The following is a 22713-nucleotide window of genomic DNA, read 5'->3' on the forward strand; positions in this document are numbered from 1 at the left end:
ATAAAGGATCCCACAATGCTTTGCAGACCTAAGATGGATACCAGCACATGGAGCAGCACAACCCTGAGGAAAGGTAGGACCTTGATAAGGAGCTAAGTGTATTCAAGCGTGATACCATGATAGGTTGCCACCTGTTCAATAAGTCCATACGTCAAATTTCCTTGCTACTAAGTATTTCACGCTCAACTGTTAGTGGTATTATAACAAAGTGGAAGTAATTGGGAACTACAGCAACTCAGCCACGAAGTGGGGGGCTATGTAAAATGACAGAGCAGGGTCAGCGCATGCTGAAGCATACAGTGCACAGAAGTCACCAACTGTCTGCAGAGTCAATAGCTAAAGACCTCCAAACTTCTTGTGTCCTTCAGATTAGCACAACAACAGTTCGTACAGAGCTTTATGGAATGGGTTTCTGTTGCCGAGCAGCTGCATCCAAGCCTTACATCACCAAGTGCAATGCAAAGCGTAGGATGCAGTGGTGTAAAGCATGCTGCCACTGGACTCTAGAGCAGTGGAGATGTGTTCTCTGGAGTGATGAATCACACTTCTCTGTCAATCCAATTTTTGGGTTTGGCGGTTGCCAGGAGAATGCTACTTGCCTGACTGCATTGTGCCAAGTGTAAAGCTTGGTGGAGGGGTGTTGGGTTGTTTTTCAGGGGTTGGGCTTGGCCTCTTACTTCCAGTGAAGGGAACTCTTAAGGCGCCAGCATACCAAAACATTTTGGACAATTTCATGCTTCCAACTTTGTGGGAACCATTTGGAGATGGCCTCTTCCTGTTCCAACATAACTGCTCACCAGTGCACAAAGCAAGGTCCATAAAGAGTCCTGACCTCAACCTGATAGAACACCTTTGGGATGAATTAGAGCAGAGACTGTGAGCCAGGCTTCTTGTCCGACATAAGTGCCTGACCTCACAAATGCGCTTCTGAAAGAATGATCAAACATTCCCATAGACACACTCCTAAACATTGTGAACAGCTTTCCCAGAAGAGTTGAAGCTCAATATTGAACCCTACGGACTAAGACCAGGATGCCACTGAAGTTCATGTGTGTGTAAAAGCAGGCGTCCTAATATTTTTGGCAATATAGTGTATATATAAATATATATATGGTAAGCTACAATATATAACTTTTTAGCTCTTGTGTTAACATGCACTTTAGATTCCCTTTTTTTAATTTCAGTATATTTTTTATATGGCCCATTTAAAGCTTTTTAAATGAGCCTGTGACTTAAAAGATTTTGCTAAGCATCTATGTCTCATCAATGACAGACATGCTAAATAACCTGTTTTTTTTTTTTTTCAATGACATATAGGTAGGACAAATTAGTGTCCAGTTAGGAAGAGTGGCAGCATTTTAATCCTGTTGTGCTAAAGATGTAAAGTGAAGGAGCTTTGCATCTGAGATGCTGGTGGTCTGCCAGTGATGGAGGATGTGCACCAGACTCTTCGTGTTTCATCATAGAGAACAAGCTGCATTATTTTATCTCAAACTGTGCTCAGCAGAAGGCAAGACCTTGTAACTGGAAGCCTCCCAAACATACACAGATGCAGTTTCTTCTATTGTGAATGGGTAAACACACACACATAAACTGTTTGCTTAATTTGTCATCTCACTGACTTAGCACAGATCCAAGGAAACCAGACAAGATATAAACCCTATTTCATAGTGATGTCACTGAGATCTTAATTGTGAATGAGAACTAAAATAAAAAGTAAAATCATAGGAAAGTCTTAAGCACTTCGAAAGTCCATAAAAATATTTGTCCAAGATGGTTATTTTATGTTTCATTTCATGTCAATGAAAAGAGTATATTTTAAAATTACAAAATTTAATTTGTAAAGAGTAAAGCAATATACTAAAAGGTCTGTTTTATAAAGCAGTAAGTGTGACTTTCACCAAAGATTTTTTGGGGAAGAATCAATCACTGGCATTTAAAACTGGACCTTTATAATTCACCTGCAGAGACTGTTTGAATGCCAGATCGACAGCCGTAAAAATATGCCCTAATATATGTAAGCATACTGAAATCCAGTTGCTACCTTAAGAAATTGAAAGCTTAGCTGGCAAGCAGTAATGTAGACAGAATTAAGTAACTGCATCACGCCTCCCAGATGACCTGCTTCCACCTGCCTCTTTTGCTGAGAACGCACATTGCTGCATACCCATGGCTATCTTCTACAGAGACACTGCCACAGGAACATGCTGAGCACCAGGGTTATAGCAGCTCCTTCTCTGGACACACAAATGCCATCAATTCGACACACCTAAACCTTTTAGTACCAACATAGGGATCTCTTCATTAGCAGTGAAGGACCACAGGCACAGAGATGCTGTGACAAAAGGGCCTATAAACATACCGAAACACAGAATACTGTTCAGGATGATAGCTTTTCCTTTGTCCTGGAGCAATGTCGTATTCTGATTCTGGCTTCCTCTCAGGCACACACCATAGAGTTCTATCAGAAAATGCAGATTTCTCTGCTACTGTGTCTGAATTATTTGAAAAACTTTTGTCACTTACAGAACTTTAAGTTTCCAGAGACCAACAGTGCTTGTCCTTATTTTCCCTTGACTCTGTTCAAGAATCAGAGCTGGATCATTTTTTACATTGGAGGATTCCCTTTGCCCTGAAACCATTTTTATTTCTCAAGTTACAATTTTTTTGCTGATATTTATCCTACAGAAAAAACGTTTTTGTTCTGACTTTGGCCCAACTATTTCATTTATCAATAAACACCTCATAGTTCGTATTGAGAATGTTCCCTCGGTTGATAGGTGTTTTGAAGCCTTTTTAAAAGGCCTTATTTGCTCTTGCAGGTCCAGCCACACAGCTGGCAATGCTGTCATGTCTATTTGCCACACTATTGCTAACTGGTCAAGATGTGTGAATAGAGACCAGTACCTTGCACTCTTAGAACAATTACAGCTGATTACTTCAACCCTATTGTTTTTTTGTTCATGCTCTTGAAAGTGTCATTTGACAAGCCTCAAGAATCTCCCTTTTTTCTGTGCACATGCACAGGGTCATGTGGTTAAGAGCTTGGTCTGCTGAACATGTATGTAAGAAATGTCTTCTACGCATTCCCTTTGATGGAGAATACCTCTTAGAAGCATCCCTTGATAAATATATCAAGCTAACATGCAGGTAAGGTTCTCCTAACTGACATGGAAAAAGTCTAAGTCTCCTATTACTTTGGCTTCTACCTTTAAACAAAGAAAAGGATCTTTCCATTCTCCTTCGGTGTTGTTAGATTGAGGCTTAACACTTCCTATCATCACAATCCCTGGCTCACCAGGCCTTGCCAGAAGCCCTCTTCACAATGAAGGTGCTCCCCCACTCAGTGGAGTAGGGGTATGTCTGTTGACAGTTTCAGCAATCTGGATTCAAGATGTCCTGGACCTCTGGGTTCAATCTGACATTTCAAAGAGGTGCAAAATACAGTTTCTATGCCTGCCCCTTCATCACTTTTCACCTTTAATACTGCCAGCTTCAAACCAAAGGAAGGCAGATTTGATGACTATCTTGTACTATATTCAGGCACAAGGAGTGGTTATACCAGTTTCTTTAGAAGAATGGTTTCAAGGTCTCCATTCAAACCTGTTCAGTCACAAAACCAAATGGGAGTATTCTCTTTCACTGCTACTGGATTTTCTACAAACCCAGGGCATTCATGTCCAATTTACATGAACAACCTTCTGCTGAAGGACTTCTCAGCAAGGACCTTTTGACAAAGTCCAAAGGACCATCTAGTTACTTTAAACCTTTGGTTTGGATAATCAGCTTTCCAAAGTCTTCTCTCCAGCCATCACATCCTCTGGAGTACTTGGGTCTAATTTTGGATACAGATTAAGTCAATACCCTCCTCCCTTATGAAAAGATTGCCTCTTACAGGTCCAGCTTTTGGACTTGAGGTCACAATATCACTCCTCAATTCACTTCTGAATGAGGGTTCTGGGCTTTGGGGTGGTCTCTCTCGGGGCAGTCTCCTTTGCTCAATTTCACTGCAGACCTTTTCAATCAAACTTCCTAAAGACATAGAATAAGCATATCCAAACATGGACCTCCTAATGTTTCTGTCCAGTCAAGCGAAGATCTCCCTGACATGATGGATCTCCAATCCTGCCCTAAAATTGGCAAAGTCTTTCCTTCACAAGACTTGGAAAGAGGTAATGACAGATATGAGCGTTAGGCTACATTCACACTGGCAATTAGGTACAGATTGTCACAGCAGTTCCTTCCGCGGTTCTCAGCGGGTGGATGCTCTCTGCACAGCCAGAAATAACCTGTGGTGGTTGCTGCTGGATGCACTTTCCCTACACTCATGTGTCTCTTAATGGACTACAAAAAAAATTAAGTTTTTTTTGTACTTACCATAAAGTCTTTTTGTTTAACCATTTCAAGATCGGACTGTTTCACCTCCTTCCTGCCCAGGCCATTTTTCAGTTTTCAGAGATGTTACACTTGAATGTCAATTAGTGATGCAACACTGTACCCAAATAAAATTTTTATAATTTTTTGAGACAGATAGAACTTTCTTTTGGTGGTATTTACCAACCACTGATATTTTGTATTTTTTGCTATATAAAGAAAAAAAGGCTACAAAAAGGTTTTAGATTCTGTTATAAAATGTTGCAAATAAATAATCTTTCTTCATAAATTTGGGTCAAATGTATTCTACTACATTTCTCTGGTGGAAAAAAAAATCAGTGTATATTATTTAGTCTGTGTGAATGTTATAGTGTCTAAAAACTATAATACAGTATATATATTTGAAAATTGATCAGTCCTAATGTACTAACTGCCTATCTCATTTATTAAGGCCCTAAAATGCTAGGACTATACAAATGCCCCAAAATGACCCCTTTTTGAAAAATAGACAGTCCAAGGTATTTAGTAAGAAGCATGGTGAATTTATGAAGTTATTTTTTCCCCACAATTCTTTGGAAAAAAATGGAAGTAAATAGAATTTTTTTTCTCACAAAATTGTAATATTAACAAGTTTTTTTCTCCTATATGGCATAGGCATATATAGGCACTGCATGACCACATTTTGGAAAGCCAACATATGTTCTAAGAGGCTTAATGAGTCTTTTGAATATGTCATTTTATTTCAAAGTTGTCAATTTGCAAGATATTTCTAACACACAGCATAGGCATACCTTGAGTTACACCCCAAATGTGTAAGAACTTTTCATTGTTAGGACTATGTATTATGTTTTTGACATTGCAACCTGATTATCAAAACCACAAAAAAAAATCAGCCCACACTGTTTAGAAAAAAGTACTATAATTACATAGTTATATAGTTGCATAGTTAGTCTGGCTGAAAAAAAGACAAAAGGCCATTCAGTTCAACCATAAAAAAAAAATAGTGCAGTGCTTTTTTCACAGGCCAGGAAGCACAGGAGGCTGATCAAAGGGTAAACAAAAGAGTACCTGTGTTCCAGTAATGCAGTTGTCTGCAGAGGTTGGGTGGAACTGGTGTCTCAAGGAACGTAGCCAGTGGGACATGCAAATGGGTCAGTGCAGACCGCAGGCAGAGATATGGTCAGCAAATAGCCGAAGGATTGGTCCAGGCAGCAGACAGAAATATGTTTGAATAATAGACCAGGGTCAGTTCAAGGGGCAGACAGAGGCATGGTTAGTATGCAGGCAAAGGCAAATGATAATCGGCCTCCTGGCTCTTGTCGCAGCACCAATGCTCAGACATCAGACTCAGCCCTCTGGAATGATCCCACAGACTGCCTTATAGTACTCCTGTACTTTTGTACAACTGCACCTTTTTACAGCTTTCTCTGAACATTTGCAGCTTATTGCTGTTCTAGTAATTAGGCTTTGTGCCACGGTCAGGTAAGACCTGGACACAGGGGTAGAGGCTTCGTCCTACCCAAAGCTCTTCGAAGCCTCCAGAATCCAGACCTTGATGCAGGAATCCTGGAGAAAACTAAAAGCTCTGTAGCCGCTCATTCTGCATATGTGAGAGCCCTGTGTTGTCTTCAATCTTATTACTACAGTGGCACTATCACAGCAGCCAAAAGATCATTCTAGGTGGCAAGCAAAAACATGGTCAAATAACAGGATGAGGTCAGTTCAGGCAAAAGACAGAAATGTGGTATATAAACAGGCCAGGGTCAATTCAGCCAGCAAGTAGCAGACATGGTCAGTATACAGGCGAATGGTGAATCCAGGCAAAAATGTGGTTAAGAAAACAGACAAATGGTCAGCACAGAGGACTTCAGGGAAAAGGCAGGTAGTCAGACACATGAAAAATACCTTTTAGCAAACCTTCACTAATATTCTAGTGAAGTATGAAAACGGTAGAAGCAGTCTCCTTTGCACAGGCCAGGTTGCAAGGGACAATGGTAATGTGTTACACCTTATCCCATCTTCATTGCATGCACAAAATGTTTTTGGGGGGGGGACCTTTGGCCTATTTTGGTAGGAGGGATAATATCTGGGAAGTGTCTATCATGTAGTCTGCTGACTGCCTCAGGCTGAAGATTTCATAAGGGCTGTTACAATCTCCTGTTCATAGTTTAGGTAGAAACCAGGTCTTTCTGTGGACTTATGATAGATAATGTAGATATTGTAAAATGCCAATTGGAATAGATATCTGGACAGTCAATGGATATTCTGGTCACCTGGCAGGCTGCATCTTTTTTTGTTATAATCTACACCTCCCATGAATTGATTGTATTCAAATATGCCAAGTGCTGCGGTTAGAATCCATTGGGCCCCATACAGCCAACTTGACAGGGCCCCCTCATATTAAAAAAAAGTGTATTATGCTTTAGTTATGAATGAACACAGTGAGTGACTGATAGAAATCACTCATTGTGTTCATTCAGGAAAGGAAGGGGCGGGTAAATGTGACACTCTCCAGTCTGAAGGATCCTATTGTGTGCTTACAGCTGCTGGTGAGGAGAGAAGGGGAGCCGGCAGCACTGCGAGGGTGGGGGCACACAGTGGGGCCTGGGCAGCAGGGGGAAATTTATAGTGTACAAGGAGGGTGATAGGAGCAATGGGGGGAATTACTGTAACCGTTCCCCTGTATGGCTCTCTGCAGCAGCTGAAAGCTAGTGGAAGGGAGAGTAGAAGAAGCCAACTTTCAGCTGCTGCAGAGAGAGCCATACAGGGAAACGGCTACAGTAATTGTCCCCCTGCCATGCCGATCACCCTCCCTTCCCACATCTGATTCACTCAGCTGAGCGGGCCCCCTACAGGAGGACTGGTGGTAGTCCCTTATCCACCGCCCTGAGTATACTCTCAGGTTTTTGGAGAGGACTGTGCCTTCCTTAGATTGCCTGAGTTGTCTTTGTGGATAAAAGAAAGGGCCTAGGTTTCCTGCTTATCCTTCAATTTTAGGACAAAACATCTTCATTCCACAAACTGGCTAGCTTCCCCCTTTCCAGCTTTATGGAGACCAGTCTTTGTGGGAAGCCTTTCTGATTTGGTTGCATTGTAAAACAAGCTACAGTTTACTGCAGATAAAATGTCCAAAAAGAAGCAGGCTGGTATAAACATTGTCCACATAGAGGTGGTATTCCTTATTGAACAGAGGTGATACAAGTTCCCAATTTTCCACTGCTCCCTTTCTAGGTTGGGCACAGGGAATTGTTATTGAATTCCTAGAAATCATATATTTGTTGCCTAGAGTGTCCTCATAAGAGGAATACAGTGACATATGGTGAATGGAGTGTGTGGACCAGTGGGAGTGAAATTATTTGTTTCTTTGTTTTTTTGGAGTCCCATATTTAGTGTAAGGTCCATAAAGATTTTGAATTCATCAACAGTGACAGGCCTCCCCCCAAATGGACAGGCATAAAACAAATTTGAATTATTGGTATATCTCCACGGGTTCAAATACAAAATCCAAATCTGACTGAATGCTCCCCACTGCTCTCATTGGTCATGCTAAGGATCTGAAAGGCCTCCTCACTTTAATACTTTTTTTTTCATATGGTGTTCAAGTTACACCGGCTCTGGTGACACTGTACTGGTATGATGGTGGTCAGGTGCTGTTGTGATGGTGACACTGGTATAGATGTTGGTAGCTGCACTTGTAAAACTGGGGCAGATGTTGATAACTACACTGGTAACATTGAGATAGATGTTGATGGTCGCACTAGTGACACTGAACTGTGTGATGGTGGTCAGGTAGTGGTGCGATGGTGACACTGGTACAGATGTTAAAGACTGCATTGGTGGCACTGGGGCAGATGTTGATTGCTGCACTGGTGACACTGGGACAAATGTTGATGGCTGCGCTGGTGACACTCTATTGTGTGATAGTGGTCAAGTATTGGTTAGTGATGCATTGGTTTGGTGGTTATGTGTTGTGATAGTGACAGTGGTACAAATGTTGATAGCTGCACCGGTGACACTGGGACAGATGTGGTTAGCAGGGACTTCTAGATGGCTGAAGTGTTGTGTTTTACAGTTAAATTACAGTAAAATATCCAAAAACTCACAGACTGGCACAGATCACTCTACCTCTCATACTGCTCTCTGTGTGAGGAGAAGCAAAGCAACTGGTCAGTGTAAGATTAACTAAGGACTGCCAGCACTGGGGCAGTTTCAACTCCCAGTGGAGGGTCAAGTTCCCTTCAGATTGTCTGGCTGCCTGGCTCATATGCCTGGAATTATTTCTTCCTTGGCTGCATTTCCCGTGTCCCTCATGACTCTCCCTTTGGCTCCAACTCCCTCCGTTTAATAGGCTCCCAGCTGCCTGTCTTCCCCGTTGGGTTTGGCTGGCAGGGCTAAATCTTGGATGCCACAGCAGCAAATCTACTCCCCTGTTGCTAGGGGCAAGCTCCAGTATCAACCTGAGGCTGCAGCCAGTTGGAGCCCCCTTTGGCTCTCATCCCCAGCACTGTCAATCTCCAGAAGAAGGTGAAAATAAGTTGTGGCCAGGGTAGTGATGCTCTGCTGTGTCCTTTTAAGGGCCGACAGCCACGGCCACATATCTACAGTAAGAACAACTACATTAGTTTCCCTCAATGTACTTAAATAAAAATATTTTATGGTAAGTACAAACATCTTATTTGTATGGTATTACAATGTCTGATATGCAGAGATTTCAATATTTTTTTCATGTCTTCCTTGGTATTCCATAAGTGAACCTGGAAAATCCAGGAAAACAAAAAACACCATGTTTATGCTACTATAAAAGTGTTCTACATGTCAGGAACTGGTATACAAACCAAATGATCTCACATTCAAGTGGATTTGATAGAATGTCAATTGGTAATACTAAATTATTTCAGCACCTCTTTGTTTTGAACAGTATCTTGCTTTTTAAGTGTACTCGGTTTCTTTATTTGCTGGTTTTCACTATATGAGTATTCACTATAAAATCTGTGCTATCTTGCAGTTGACTGCCTGCATCCATGGATCTTCTTCAATGTTGTTCCCTATGTACTGGCAACATGTTTACATCCCAGTTCTTCCTCCACATCTGCTGGACTACTGCTGGTAGGTCTGATTGCATCACTCATACTTTCTTTATGTAAATTTCAGTTGGGTTAGGTTGTTGTATTTACATGTAGTTCTAGGCAAATCAAACAAGAAAAAATTATATTCAGTATACCTCTACAATGCATGTACATTACCCCATGTGTTATCCCTTTTAAAATTCTGCAAGTATGGAAAATACTTGTTCATCTACTAGGTATCCAACAAGCTTGTACCTTCTGGTTTGAGATGATAACACAGTGCCTCTGCTGTTTATGAGTTATGCCAGCCATACATGGATTGATATTTGGCTGGGTCAGCAGGGACTGGTTGTACAGAAGTAAATCTACCAATCGACTTCAGTACAACCAGCCTGTTTGGTTTTTCCAGATCAAACAGCGCTGCTGGCTATAGCAGGCAGCACTGATCATTGTATTCTGACGGCAGGGAAGGCTCCCCTACACTACAACATAATTAGCACAAGAAAATATAATGAGATTGAATCTATGTTCAAGGTATAAACAGAGGTTTTTATTGCATATATTTGGAAATACAAGAGAAGCTACACTGCCTTTTCATAGGCTCCTTTTCTCCTAAGGGCCTATTCATTCATAAACTTATGCATGCTGGTTTGTGCTTTAGCGTGCATTGCATTAGGATAACCCATTGATACGAATGGGCTGCCCAATGCATCAATAATTATGAATGCAACATTTTACAAAGTGCAATACAGGTTATAGTTGCCATATTACACAATGCAAGTGTGCTGTACAGGTGCGTTGGGGTTGCACCAGTGCGTGTAGCACACGTTACTATGAATTACTAGTAAACCAGACTAAAAAAAAAAGACTGGTTATGGACTCATCCAGGATTTGTGCTTTTTTTGTGTTATGAATATATGTTTAAATCATAAGGCTGGTGGTCAAAGTGAACTGTCGCTGTGAATTACTGCGGTGTAGTGATGGTATGAATGGGTCCTTAAACTTTTTAGGTTCCCAATACTTCCTAGAATTGACATTTTTCACATCAGGCTTTATTTATGTGAGTGAATCTACAATGAATATGTTGGGGAATAACTCTCCTGCATTACAAATTGGTAGCAAAATAAATTTCCCAGATCACTAAATTACGTGCAAAAGGAAATTGGGTGTCCTCGAGTATGTTACTGTAGTCAGCTTTTGTTAAAGCGATAGTAAACCACGAAAAAAATCTTCTCCCTGCAAGCTAAGAGCATAATGTGCTAGTATGCATCGCATACTAGCACTTTATGCATGACTTACCTGAAAACGAAGCCCTCCAGCGGAGCACTGCCACAGCTCGCCGAGGCTTCCATCTTCACCCAGTCTTCCTTCTGGGTTCGTGAGTTGCGGCCATCTGATTGGCCGGGCCATGTTGTCATCACTCCGTGCATATGCAAAGGGAGTTTTGGCCGTGACACAGCTCTCTCAATGTTTGGCACGCCATCTATTGAGAGCGCAGTGCGCATGCGCCGGTGACCTCACCGTCGCTTTTAGAGTAAATATCTCTTAAATGATGCATGTTTAGGAGATATTTACAGTACCAACACGTAAGCCTTATTAAAGGCTTACCTGTAGCTAAAAGATGAAAAAAGGAGTTTACTTTCACTTTAAGTATCAATTGTCAAGGTGTTTTTTAAACATTGATTCTATTCATAATTGTCCAGCTTAATTTTTTGTGTATTTTTTATACATTCAATACATTCACTTTTTTGAAAGGGCTGTCAGGGCCCTGAGCATCATTCAGCCTGGAAGTTGGAACCATAGGCGGACATGAAGTGCAGTGTTGGAGTGTTTAGAGTTTTGATTGCTGATTTGGTTTTCTTTTAAACTGGTGGGTGGAGGGAGAGGATTTTTAACTACATTTTAAATGGAGTGTAGCTTTAACCTTTTTCTGTCAATGTGATGCAAATGTGCAGCAGCAAAGAGGGTGAACCTTAATGCCAATGTGCCACACATATGACTCCATGGATGCTTAAACATTCTGTGCTGAGGGAGTGCTCATTTCTCACCTCCAGCACATTGACCGGGTTGACACGAACAGTTTTGGTCTCCAGTAGTGGAGGGACAAACTTCCGATCATTTTCCATTCTCTCTTCTTCAGCGGATTGACAGTGCTGGGGATGAGAGCCAAAGTGGGGGGCTCTAACTGGCTGCAGCCTCAAATTGACACTGGATTTTTTTTTTGGGACAAGTCGGAACGTTAACATTGTTTTCAATGCTGTCTGGAGAGATTTTTTTCACTTGCTGTCCAGCTAACATGGGGTTGAAGGCACAGCAATTGATAAAAATTTCTAGTAAAGATGGTAACAAAAACACATTTTTTTAGTGGGGAATGATCAGTGCCCTTTCAGGGTTTTTTTTTGTCGTTTTCTTGTCTTTCTGTTCTGATGACACCCATTCCCCCAACATGTCTGACATTCACATAAACAAATGTTTAAAGGGACCCTGTTGAAGAGCCAAAAATTTAAAAAAAGCATAACATACAAAAGAAGAGGCTTTATACCTAGATCGATATCGTTTGCAAGAGGAAAAAAAGGTCCAGGGTAGAGGCGGTAGAGTAAGTAATTATCAACCCACTTTTTGTTTTCTTTTATTTTTTTATTTAAACAGGACAGAGTCTTTAACATCCAATTAACAGAAAATAGTCTCTAATGTCCATTTAAATAAGACTTCATTATGTGTAGATTCTAAACTGAACCTGACAAAGCAGTTAATTCTGATCTCATCCTGCATGGGTATCCAGCAGATACTCTATTCCATTAAAGGTTTGTATTCACATAATACATGGCCTGCCAAATCCACAACAGGGATCTTATCCAGTACAGGATACCTGGGAGTCCCCATTTTTTAATGGATCTGCCTTCAATTCCTTTGTTTTTTATTTATGTAAATAGAACATTGCAGAGGTTATACCTAAATGGGGTTCCAAAAAAGCATAATGCAACTTTTTTAGTCAAACATTCAATCCCAATAAGAATGTTAGTAACATCAATAATCAGACCATTAGAAATACACTAGAGTTTCTCTTTAGAGATCCCAAGTGGACTTTGACATCAGGCCTTACAAAATACTGACCCTCCAATTTGGGGTGTACATTTTCAGAGACAAGCAGTTTTGTGGATCCAAGTCCTACAGTTGTTTCAGGGTTGCCTTGGTTATTTAAAAGTGTCATTAAACCCACATAATTAAAAACTATCAATAAGTGCTGTATTTTATGCTGTTCATACTCCCTCAGACACTTTGGGATTTGATTTTTGTATTCTGAAAAAACTTGGTTGACGTGGCTGTTCTCTATGTCTCCCACCTGTCCATATCCCCAGTGCAGCTGGGGATTTTTCAGAACAGCCATTGGCAGCAAGTGCACATGCTCACTTTTCAGTGTGTTTCTATGCTGAGCATTTTGTCTTTGCTCACATCTGAGCAGCCCATATGACTATAGATTCACATGCGTGGACGTATGCACTTTGAAAAATGATGGCCCACCCCCTCTCTCCTTCTCCATGTCCACAGCTAAATACAATACAAAATGAAGAAAATGGTAAATTGTCCCAGAATTTCAACTGTTTTTGCCAACATCCCAATATATAAAGACCAAGAAAAACTTATAATATTCCCCTGGGACGTTGTATGGCAAAAAACACAGTGAGTATACAAGAGTATAAAACAGTAATGTTTATTACAAAAAACTATTGCAATCATTTTTTGTAATAAACTTTACTGTTTTATACTCTTGTATACTCACTGTAGTTTTTGCCATACAAAGTCCCAGGGGAATATAACATTTTTTTCTTGAACAGCTAAATACAATGGGCAGGATGTTACATCTTGACTGATGGAGGCTACACCTCCCTCCTATTCTGAGAATATCCACACAAAATTTAGACAGGCTGGAGGGGCACGACACAGCCTGTGACTGGCAGAAATCCACTCACACTAGGTTATTGCCAAAAATAATAAAGATTTTATTTCAATTTATATATGTATGGCAATTTAAAAAAACATTTTTTGAACATGTGACCAGCAGCAGAGGACCAGAAGCTCCTTTTATCACGGTTTCCCAGCAGACAGGCTTGGAAGGAACTGGGTCGTGTGACATTCGTAGGTTGATTAGGACAAAAGGTACTTAGGTTTTTTAAAAATGAAGATAATTACAGTGCCATCATCCATAGACAGAAAGAGAAAGGATACTGTACGTTAAACAGTATGTGTTTATGTAAGTTAATTTTTCTTTTCGAAGTCACAACAAAATTTTAGAGGGAATAGGTTTTTTTGTATGAATTTCTGTAAATTTCCTATGGGGTGAACAATATCATTGTGTATTATTGTGTATGCCTATTAGTTGTCATTTTGTTTTCAAACCTGTAGCTGTTTTTTTTTTTTTTTTAAATAAACAAAGAAGTGTTAATGGACTTTTTCTAAATTCCCACATAGTAGATGTATTTGGACTTAACACAGCAAAATTGTACAGTGATTGGGACAGAGATGCTTTTAATTGTGTGTGCTTTTAATGAGTATAATTGCCGTGTAGAGAAGAATCAACACAACAGAGAAAAGACACGTAAGTCAAACATACGCTGCAGGATTCCTTGAGCCTGTAGATCCTTATTCTCCAGTGAGAGAGTCCGCACTGCGCTCAGTCCTATGCGAGCTCATGCCTCATCACATTTTATAATTAAGTTACTAAGGAAGCTGCTCTGTGGGAGACATGGAAAACAGTGGATGGTTCTCCCACTGCTTTGTTTGTGCTTTTAACTTTTACACTAATGATGCTGCATGAGAAAAGTGTTTGCTGGAATCTAGATGCTTTTTTTCCCCCATTTCATTTTTTTTAACTCCTTTGTGATTTTTGCTGTGTTCTCCTTTTTCCTATCAAGTAATGCACACATGATTGGTATCAAAACATTTTCTGCAGTTCTAGTTTGTGTTATTATCAGATATAACATTTTTCAAATACCTAACGTTTCTGCAAAAATACAGACAGCTTTAGGGGTGCTTTAAAAAAAACATATATATATATATATATATATATATAGCCTAAGTAAATAATTCAAGAAAATACACCAGCTAATATGGTTATATATTTAAACAAAAAAAGCAAAACAAAAAAACATTAAAGGAGACGTACAGCCAAAGCTTTTTTGGCTGTACTTCTCTTGTGGATCACAGGAATGCAGTTCGTTCTGCACTCCTGTGACCCGTTTTCAGCTGACTGCGGACTGAAGTTCACTGTGGGCTGACCTCACTCAGCCGGTCCAGGCTGCGGAAAGATCCCGACTTCAAAGTCGGGATCCACCCCAGAGTCTGGAGCAGCACTTGACTCAGCCTCTTAGCGAAGCGCTGAGAGCTTGAGCCAGCCACTCCCTCCCCCTCCACAGCCCAGCGCTCCAGTGAGTGCTGGGGGGGAAGGGGGTGGAGCAGATGGAGGTGACTGACAGTCCTGCTCTCAGCTCAGAGCAGAGAGAACTCAGCGATCAGCGGTCATGTGATTGGTCATGTGATTGCTGAGTTCTCACCCTTAGAGCTGGCAGGGGACAGTTCTGCCTAGGTAAGTATGAATGGGGGAAAAAAAGTCCTTTTAAATGTATTTTAAATTCAACTAGCAATAAATATTGCAATTTGGTATAGCCTCTAGTGCTGCGACTGGGAAAGGGAGACTTTTTTAATCATTCAGCTATTCTACATTCACATCTGCTGACAAGGAACATGTTGAAAGAAAAAGGAGAGAACAGATAGATGACCTTAAGAGTCTGTTTCTTCCCCTTTATTGTCCATTCACAGGCTACAAGGAGGGTGGAGAACTAGCTGTGTTTCTTAGCTGCAGCAGAGAAAGACAGGTTCTCAGAGTGGCTGTTCTGTCTGTCAGAACTGTGTAAATCTTGGGTATGGAAGGACAGAACTACAAATCCTTCAATGGATAATTCACATCTGCTGACAAGAAACATTCTGGAAGGAGGAGAGAGCAGATGAATGACCTCACAAGTCTGCTTCTTCCCCTTCATTGTCAATTCACAGGCTGTGTAGGCAGGATGGAAACTTAGCTGTGTTTCTTAAGGCTCCGTTCACACCAATGCATTTTTTAGTGCTTTTTGCAGAAGCGCACTACAGTCCATATAACATGGTTTCCTGTAGTGCGTTTCTGCTTTTTTGAACTGCTGCATTTTTGGAAAGGGTCAGGGACCTTTTTAAAAGCAAAGGACAGAGATTTTGCTACAATAGAGTTCAATGGAGAAGCTGCTGAAATGCATGGTAGTGCGTTTTTGCTGCATTTTGAATTTGTATTCTGCTCAGCAACAAAAACAATTTCCACTTTAACAGAAAAAAAAAGGGCTGAACAAAACTCGGTAAAAACGCTTTAAAAACGTGTGTAGAAAAATGCAAAACAAACTGCAAAAAGCACTGGAGAAAGCACAAAATGCATTTACACTATATTGCTAAAAGTATTGGAGCGCCTGCCTTTACATGCACATGAACTTATAATACCACTAACAGTTGACTGTGGAATATTTAGTAGCAAGGAAATTCACGGTTGGAGTTATTGCACAGGTGGCTACCTATGACAGTACCACGCTTGAATTCACTGAGCTCCAGAGAGAGTGACCCATTCTTTCACAAATGTTTGTAGAAGCAGTCTGCATGCCTAGGTGTTTGATTTATACACCTGTGGCCATGGATGTGGTTGGAACACCTGAATCCAATTATTTGGAGGGGTGTTTCAATACATTTGTCAATATAGTGTATGTGAACCAAGGCTAACTGATGCAGACTACTATGGGTTCTCAGGCTGCCTGTTCTGTTTGTCAGGACTATGTAAATCTACTACTATGGTTTCTCAGGCTGCCTGTTCTGTTTGTCAGGACTATGTAAATCTCAGACATGGAAGGACAGAAAAACAATATTTCTCCAACTGTGTATTGAATGTTTGCTCGGAGTTCAGCTTTACAGTGACCTCTTATATTTTTTTAGGACTGCATATTTTGAGAATTGGTTTGGATGTGTACGACCCAATTTGTAAAAAAGTTGGGGCGCTGTAAAATCTAGATGAAAACAGAATTACATGATTTGCAAATCTCATAAACCCATGTTTTATTCACAATAGAAAACACATTAACTTTTTAAAGTGAGAAAATGTACCATTTTAAGAAAAAAAAAGGTATTTTTGAAATTGATGGCAGCAACATGTCTCAAAAAAAGTTGGGACATGGCAATAAAAAGCTGGCAAAGTAAGGGGTACTAACAAGGCAAAGCTGGAAGAACATTTTGCAACTAAGTTTGGGAGACTTTCTCAAATAAAGTTTAAGTAAATAGGGTTTTGGGAGAGCAAGGCACTGATGAAGTCTCTGCAGGACATGGCACTGCCAAAGTCTCTGAAGAGTATAAATTTCAGGGTCTCGGAAGAGCGTGGTACTGACAAAGTATCAAGTGAATGTCTTGGGAGTGTGTGAAATTGGCAATGTCTCAGAAGAGCTTGGTACTAAAAACATGTCAGTGAGCATGACACTGGCAAAGTCTCTGAGTGCATAGCACTGGCAAAGTTTTAAAAGTGTGATACTCTCAAAAGTATATGGCACTTTCAAGGTCTCAAATGTGCACTTAACCTTCCAGCGTCTGCTGCAGCCAAGACTTTACAAACCGATCACAGTGTAACAGAGGATGGCTTCGGCACCAACCAAACATGCGTCTTTGGATCCGGCTTCCCCCGACAGGCATAGCTTAAGTGGTGGTCTCCCTCCTTGACCCTACTCTAACTGAGGCAGTTGATAAAGCGGTACTTAATGGTCCATCTACACTGGGATCTCCAAGCCCAAGCTTAGAGGATCTCACATGCAGAGGACTGGATTTCATCACTGAAGGATGAGGCCACTGCTCAATCTGCAGCTATAGCTCAACTTACACAGTCACAGAGAGAGCGCCAGGTTAAAATTGATGACGGAGAAAACCGCTTAAGGCAAAACAGTCTCTGCATTGTGGGGTTACCAGAGTCTTTCACTGGGATAGCCCTCTCTGAACTCTGTGCTAAAACAGTCCCAAACCAACTAGGCCTTCACTCCCCCTGTCTGGTGGAACACGCGCACCATCATGGTCAGTCTTCAAACACCCTATCCAAACCCAGGGCAGTGATTGTCTGATATCTAAATTATGCTGGCAAGACCACCATCCTGCAAAAATTCAGGCAGGCCCACAACCTCTCCATTGACGGACACGACTTGCTGTTATTTGCTGACTATTCTATTGAGGTTATATGGCAGAGCAAGAGTTTTCACCCATTTGATCAGCTCTTTACCGCAAACAAGTTATGTTCAACCTGGCCTATCCCTCTACCTTGAATGTACACCTCCTCACAGAGGAGTGCATTTCTTTTACCTCACCATCAGCAGCGGAGCACTACTTCAGCACCTCTGCTGACATGGACACAGGCCAAGAAGACTCTCTCCCTTCATCTAGTCAGCGCCCCTTACGGGCCCCATCTACACCAACACGGAAACAGCAGAGCCCCCAAAAACCGCCCTATAAGCGGTGCAGGTTTGCTTGTCAAGAGGGACTCTCACAGCTTCGCTGAGCTGCTATGTTATGCCCTGCTGCCTGGTGGGCCCTCTTGGCTATCCTTTTCTTTGTATTTTGAATTGTTTATACCCAGTGCACTATATGTTATGACTAATGTTTTCTCTCCTTGATGGGTGTGTTAGGGCTATGCCATGGGCTACCTCTAATGAATAGGATATTACTTCCCACTCTACTTGCTGCCTGGTGCCAATTCTGATTTCATTGTGCTGATTCCCCTTCTGGTTTCCTTTTTTTTTTTCCCCCTTCCTCCCTCACCCTTATGACCTTCTCTCTCCCACTCCCTCACCCTTTTTTTCCCTCGTTCTCTTCCTCTCCACCTTCCCATTTCTCCCTCTCTCCGCATCCTCTCCTCCCTCTCTCCCCCTCCTTTCCTCCCTCTCTCCCCCTCCTTTCCTCCCTCTCTCCCCCTCCTTTCCTCCCTCTCTCCCCCTCCTTTCCTCCCTTTTTTTCCTCCTCCTTCCTATCCCTTACCCCTTCCAACCCTTTTCCTTCCCCTCTCCTTCATCCTTAGTACCTAATTTCTCCTTCTTTTCCTTACTCCCCTTATTCTTCAGCTTCTTTTTTACTTCTCCCCGGACCGTCATATTCTTTGCTTCTCAGTGAGGAGAAAGTTTTTGGTGGGTGCTTCAAAGGGTTACCTCCATGTGGGAAAAAAGTGAAGTCAGAGCTGACTATTTGGTGGTTTATCCATGGTTTTTTTTTTACTGTTTTTATTTGGATTATTTAACTGTTCATTGTATTCTATGACTAGTCTTTACCCCTTCAGCAGTGGTCCTCAGATGGGGGGGGGGGAGTCAATACCTGTCATGGCTATTGTATTGTATTGTATTTTGGACTGCAGCCCATTCACACAGTGCAGTGCGCTTCATGCATTCACAGAAGGAACCCAGCAGTGATGCCTCAAAGCTTCACTGCCAGTTTCCCTTAGTCAAGATGATGGGGCCAGTACACAACAGCCGATTAAAGAATTGGCTCGGGGTGAGGACACCGCTGGATGCATGGACAGGAAAGTGCCCTACTATTAAAAGTAAGCAGCTACAGTATTTGTAGCTGCTAGCTTTTGATTTTTTTTTTTTGAGAGGTGGCAGGGGAGGGCAGGGCAGGGAAGAACAACAGAGCTCTGCCTATGTTTGCTCTGTTCTGACAGGGGAGAATGATCGATCATGTGCACCTGCAGAGCTGGGAACATGATCCATCACTTCCCCTTGTACCAGCAACCACCTAGTGTGCACCAATCGCATAGTTAGGCACACACTTAATCCTTTGATCACCGTAGATGTTAATTACTTCCCAACCAGTGTCATTAGTACAGTGATCAGTGTATATTTTTAGCACAGATCACTGTACTAGTGTCACTGGCTCCCACAAAGTATCAGTTAGTGTAAAAATATCCATTGCAATATCGCGGTCGCTGATTGCCACCATTACTAGTAAAAATAAAAAATCCAGTATATGTCCCATAGTTTATAGACGCTATAACTTTTGCATAAACTAATCAATATACGCTTATTGGGATTTTCTTGCAAAACATATGTAGCAGAATACATTTTGGCCTAAATTTATGAAGAAAGTTAATTTTTTTTTTAAAATGTTGGATATGTTTTTTAGTAGAAAATTAAAAATATTGTTGTTTTCCCCCAAAATTGTCGGTCTTTTTTTGTTTATAACACAAAAAGTAAAAACCGCAGAGGTTATCAAATACCACCAAAAGAAAGCTCTGTCTGTGGGAAAAAAGGGACATTCATTTGAGTATAGCTTTGCATGACTGCACAATTGTCAGTTGAAGTATCACAAAAAATGGCCTGGTCAGGAAGGGGGGGGGGGGGTAAATCTTCCGGAACTGAAGTGGTTAATTTGCTCCTGACTGTTAGATTCAGGCCCAGATGCCTTTACATCAGAATTATATAAACATACCAAGGAATTCATTCCAGACACAATGTTTTTATACCCATGTGGAACGGAGTCCCATACATCTCTATGGGAGCTCAGGTCCACATCAAACTTATCTCTGAAAAGGGGAAGGATTGTCTTCAAATGGGTTCTTATAAGCCAATCTCCCTAATCAATGTTGATATGAAAATTCTATCAAAAATTGTAGCATCTCGATTGGCGGCACTTCTCCCAGCTATTATACATCTGGCACAATCAAGGTTTGTCCCAGGACACTCAGCAACTCTAAATCTACGAAAGGTTTTGCAGGTGCTTGAGTTTGGTAAATCCATCTAAACCAAGGTATAGCTATAATAACCCTGGATGCCAAAAAGGCCTTTGGTAATATTAGCTTTGCTTGGATTCGTGGTCATGTGGAAATTTGGCTTCTCGGGACCCATACTTGACTTTGTACAACAAATGTACACTTCTAACTAACTAAGGGGACGAGACAAGGGTACCCACTATCCCCCTTCTCTGTAACATCGCAATTGAACCTCCATCCAGAATACTGAATTCGCCTGACAGTCTTAGCGGTGTCTCAATTGGCAACCAAGTCTTCAGCTCTGCCTTCTATGCAGATGATATTTTATTATTCTCCTCAGACCCTCCACAGATTTTAGTAAACTCCACACCTTGCTTGCGGTTTTCTGGCTCTACTCAGGACTTTGGATCAGTTTTGACAATCAGCTCAGTGGCGCTCTCTCTCGCCATTCAGTATTTCAAGGCATTCCATCACTTACCTGGGTATTCGGATTGGGTGATAACTGTCCTCTTTATGTCATTTAAAATACCCCCCGATTGCAAAGATTGTACTGGAGTTGGTGGAAGCATGGGTGGCCTTACCCCTCTCCGCTCTTTGGACTCCGCTCTTTGGACGATGTAATTTATTTAAAGTAGTGTCTTTTGCAAGATTATTATACCCCATGCAAACTAAAGTATACTTATCCTGCTTGTATATTCTGATGTGCAGAAAATACACACTGCTCTACTAGCCTTTTTATGGTGTCATAAAAAAATAAAACCACAAATTGACCTCCAGAAGTTGTCTCCCCAAGAGCGAGGGGGCAGCGGGTTTGCCCAACTTGAGGTTTTGTAATCTTACATGTTTGCTTAGGCAAGGTCTAGACTGGCATTTCGGCAAGTCCCGTTACATTAATCATGCTCTTGAGAGCACCCTGGTCCACCCGTTCAACCTCCTGACTATTCTGCATTCCCCTCTAAACGCTTTGGCAACAACTCTGAAAACCAATATTATTTGTCTGGGATACTTTTTAAAGCCTGGAGAGAGGTGCGGAGGCTCCTAGGACTGCCCTCAAATATTTCCAGGTATTTACCTATGTGGTAATCCCATGTTTTCCCCTTCATTGACCACAAAGCATTTGCCCTCTTCCGGAATTACCACAGTCGCAGTGGTCTTCAGTGACAGCCTGGCTACATTTAAGTCCTTTACAGATCACTCTCAAGAATACTCCCTGCCTCCATCACACAGCTTTCACTACCATCAACTACTGAGCAATCTCTGGACTTGCTACAACTCCAGACAAAACCCCTTATGAAGTTAATCTATTGAGGTAGTGCTCCACTGTGATCAATACTCCATCTTGGACTTATACACCCATCTCATCACTCATCAGTCAACAAAGTATCATCTTACTCCACTTCACCAATGGACTGCCAACTTTGACTATACTCTGGAACTACTTTAGGCAGGCTATCTGAAAATATGTCATCTCATCATCTGTGAGGCCTCGAGAGAGACTCAATGCAAATACATCCATAGAGCGTATTACCCTTTCCGCATCATTAAATGGGACCTCTTCCAATCCAAGTGCCGATGGTGCTCCCTTCATCAACCTACACTATCCCATCGCCTTTGGGAATGTCCCTCAATTGTCACCTTCTGGGATAACGTTTTAGCTTATGTTGAAAAAGTACATACAACAAAGCTTCCTAAAAAATCCTATGTTATGCCTCTTTGAATGTGATGCTCTAACAACATCAGCCTAACCTTCTGCAGCTTTGGATATTCCTCAGTGGGCCCATATATGCCTATTGGTGGCCTGCAGAGTAATTTTGCATACCTGGATACAATCATCACCACCATGCCTTCTAGCTGTGAAGGAGGCACTGCTTTCGTTATTCACATTGGAGAAATTTGGACACCATCACACTCAATTTTCAAACACCAGACGTTTCTTTACCAGATGGAGACATTTCATGGAGTATCCTTTCTCTCATACAGATCTCATGTCACATATGCAACCTTTCCGATATTCAGACTGGTAATGAGAGCTGTTATATCCAACTCACTAGGCAAACTTAAAATCTTGGACTATATCCAGCCCCTTTACCCTCTTTCTTTTACTGCACTTGGTCCCGCGGGACCCTTACCCAGGTAGAATCCCTCTAGTTTTCGAATTCTTCAGATGCTTCCACTCTTGAGGGTATTTGGTAGAAGCATGTACATCATCTTTCTGTCCTAAGGTTAAACAAACCAATTGTTCTCTTTTTCTTTTTGGTTTCTGTTGCTTGTTTTGAAGAAAGGGAACCTTCTCTCTATATTAAGGCAGTGGTCTATCTACAGAGGTCTGACACACCCTCTGCTGAGTCAGAGCTAGGGGGTGTGATAATTGCAGATGGTAGAGCTATAGGTCTGATTCAGTACTGTGTGTTTTAGAACACTGTAGAGAGACCACTGCTTCCACACAGAAAGCAATAGTCCATCCATGCAACAAGTGGA

At 41.5% G+C, this 22713-nt stretch overlaps 1 protein-coding gene across 1 annotated transcript in view; it reads left to right on the plus strand.

The window, feature by feature from the left end:
• DENND1A (DENN domain containing 1A) overlaps window positions 1-22713 on the plus strand; it is a gene marked incomplete at its 3' end in the record, with an annotated part of 1241355 nt that overhangs the window by 564154 nt on the left and 654488 nt on the right. The window contains exon 10 of the mRNA XM_089664905.1: window positions 9380-9480. Within this exon, the coding sequence (XP_089521031.1) occupies window positions 9380-9480 (101 nt within the window). The remainder of the gene's footprint in view (window positions 1-9379; window positions 9481-22713) is intronic.

The sequence above is a fragment of the Staurois parvus genome, unplaced genomic scaffold, assembly GCF_062004578.1.
Source record: "Staurois parvus isolate SC_StPar_1 unplaced genomic scaffold, SC_StPar_1.0 ptg000002l, whole genome shotgun sequence".
NCBI classification, from domain to species: Eukaryota; Metazoa; Chordata; class Amphibia; order Anura; family Ranidae; genus Staurois; species Staurois parvus.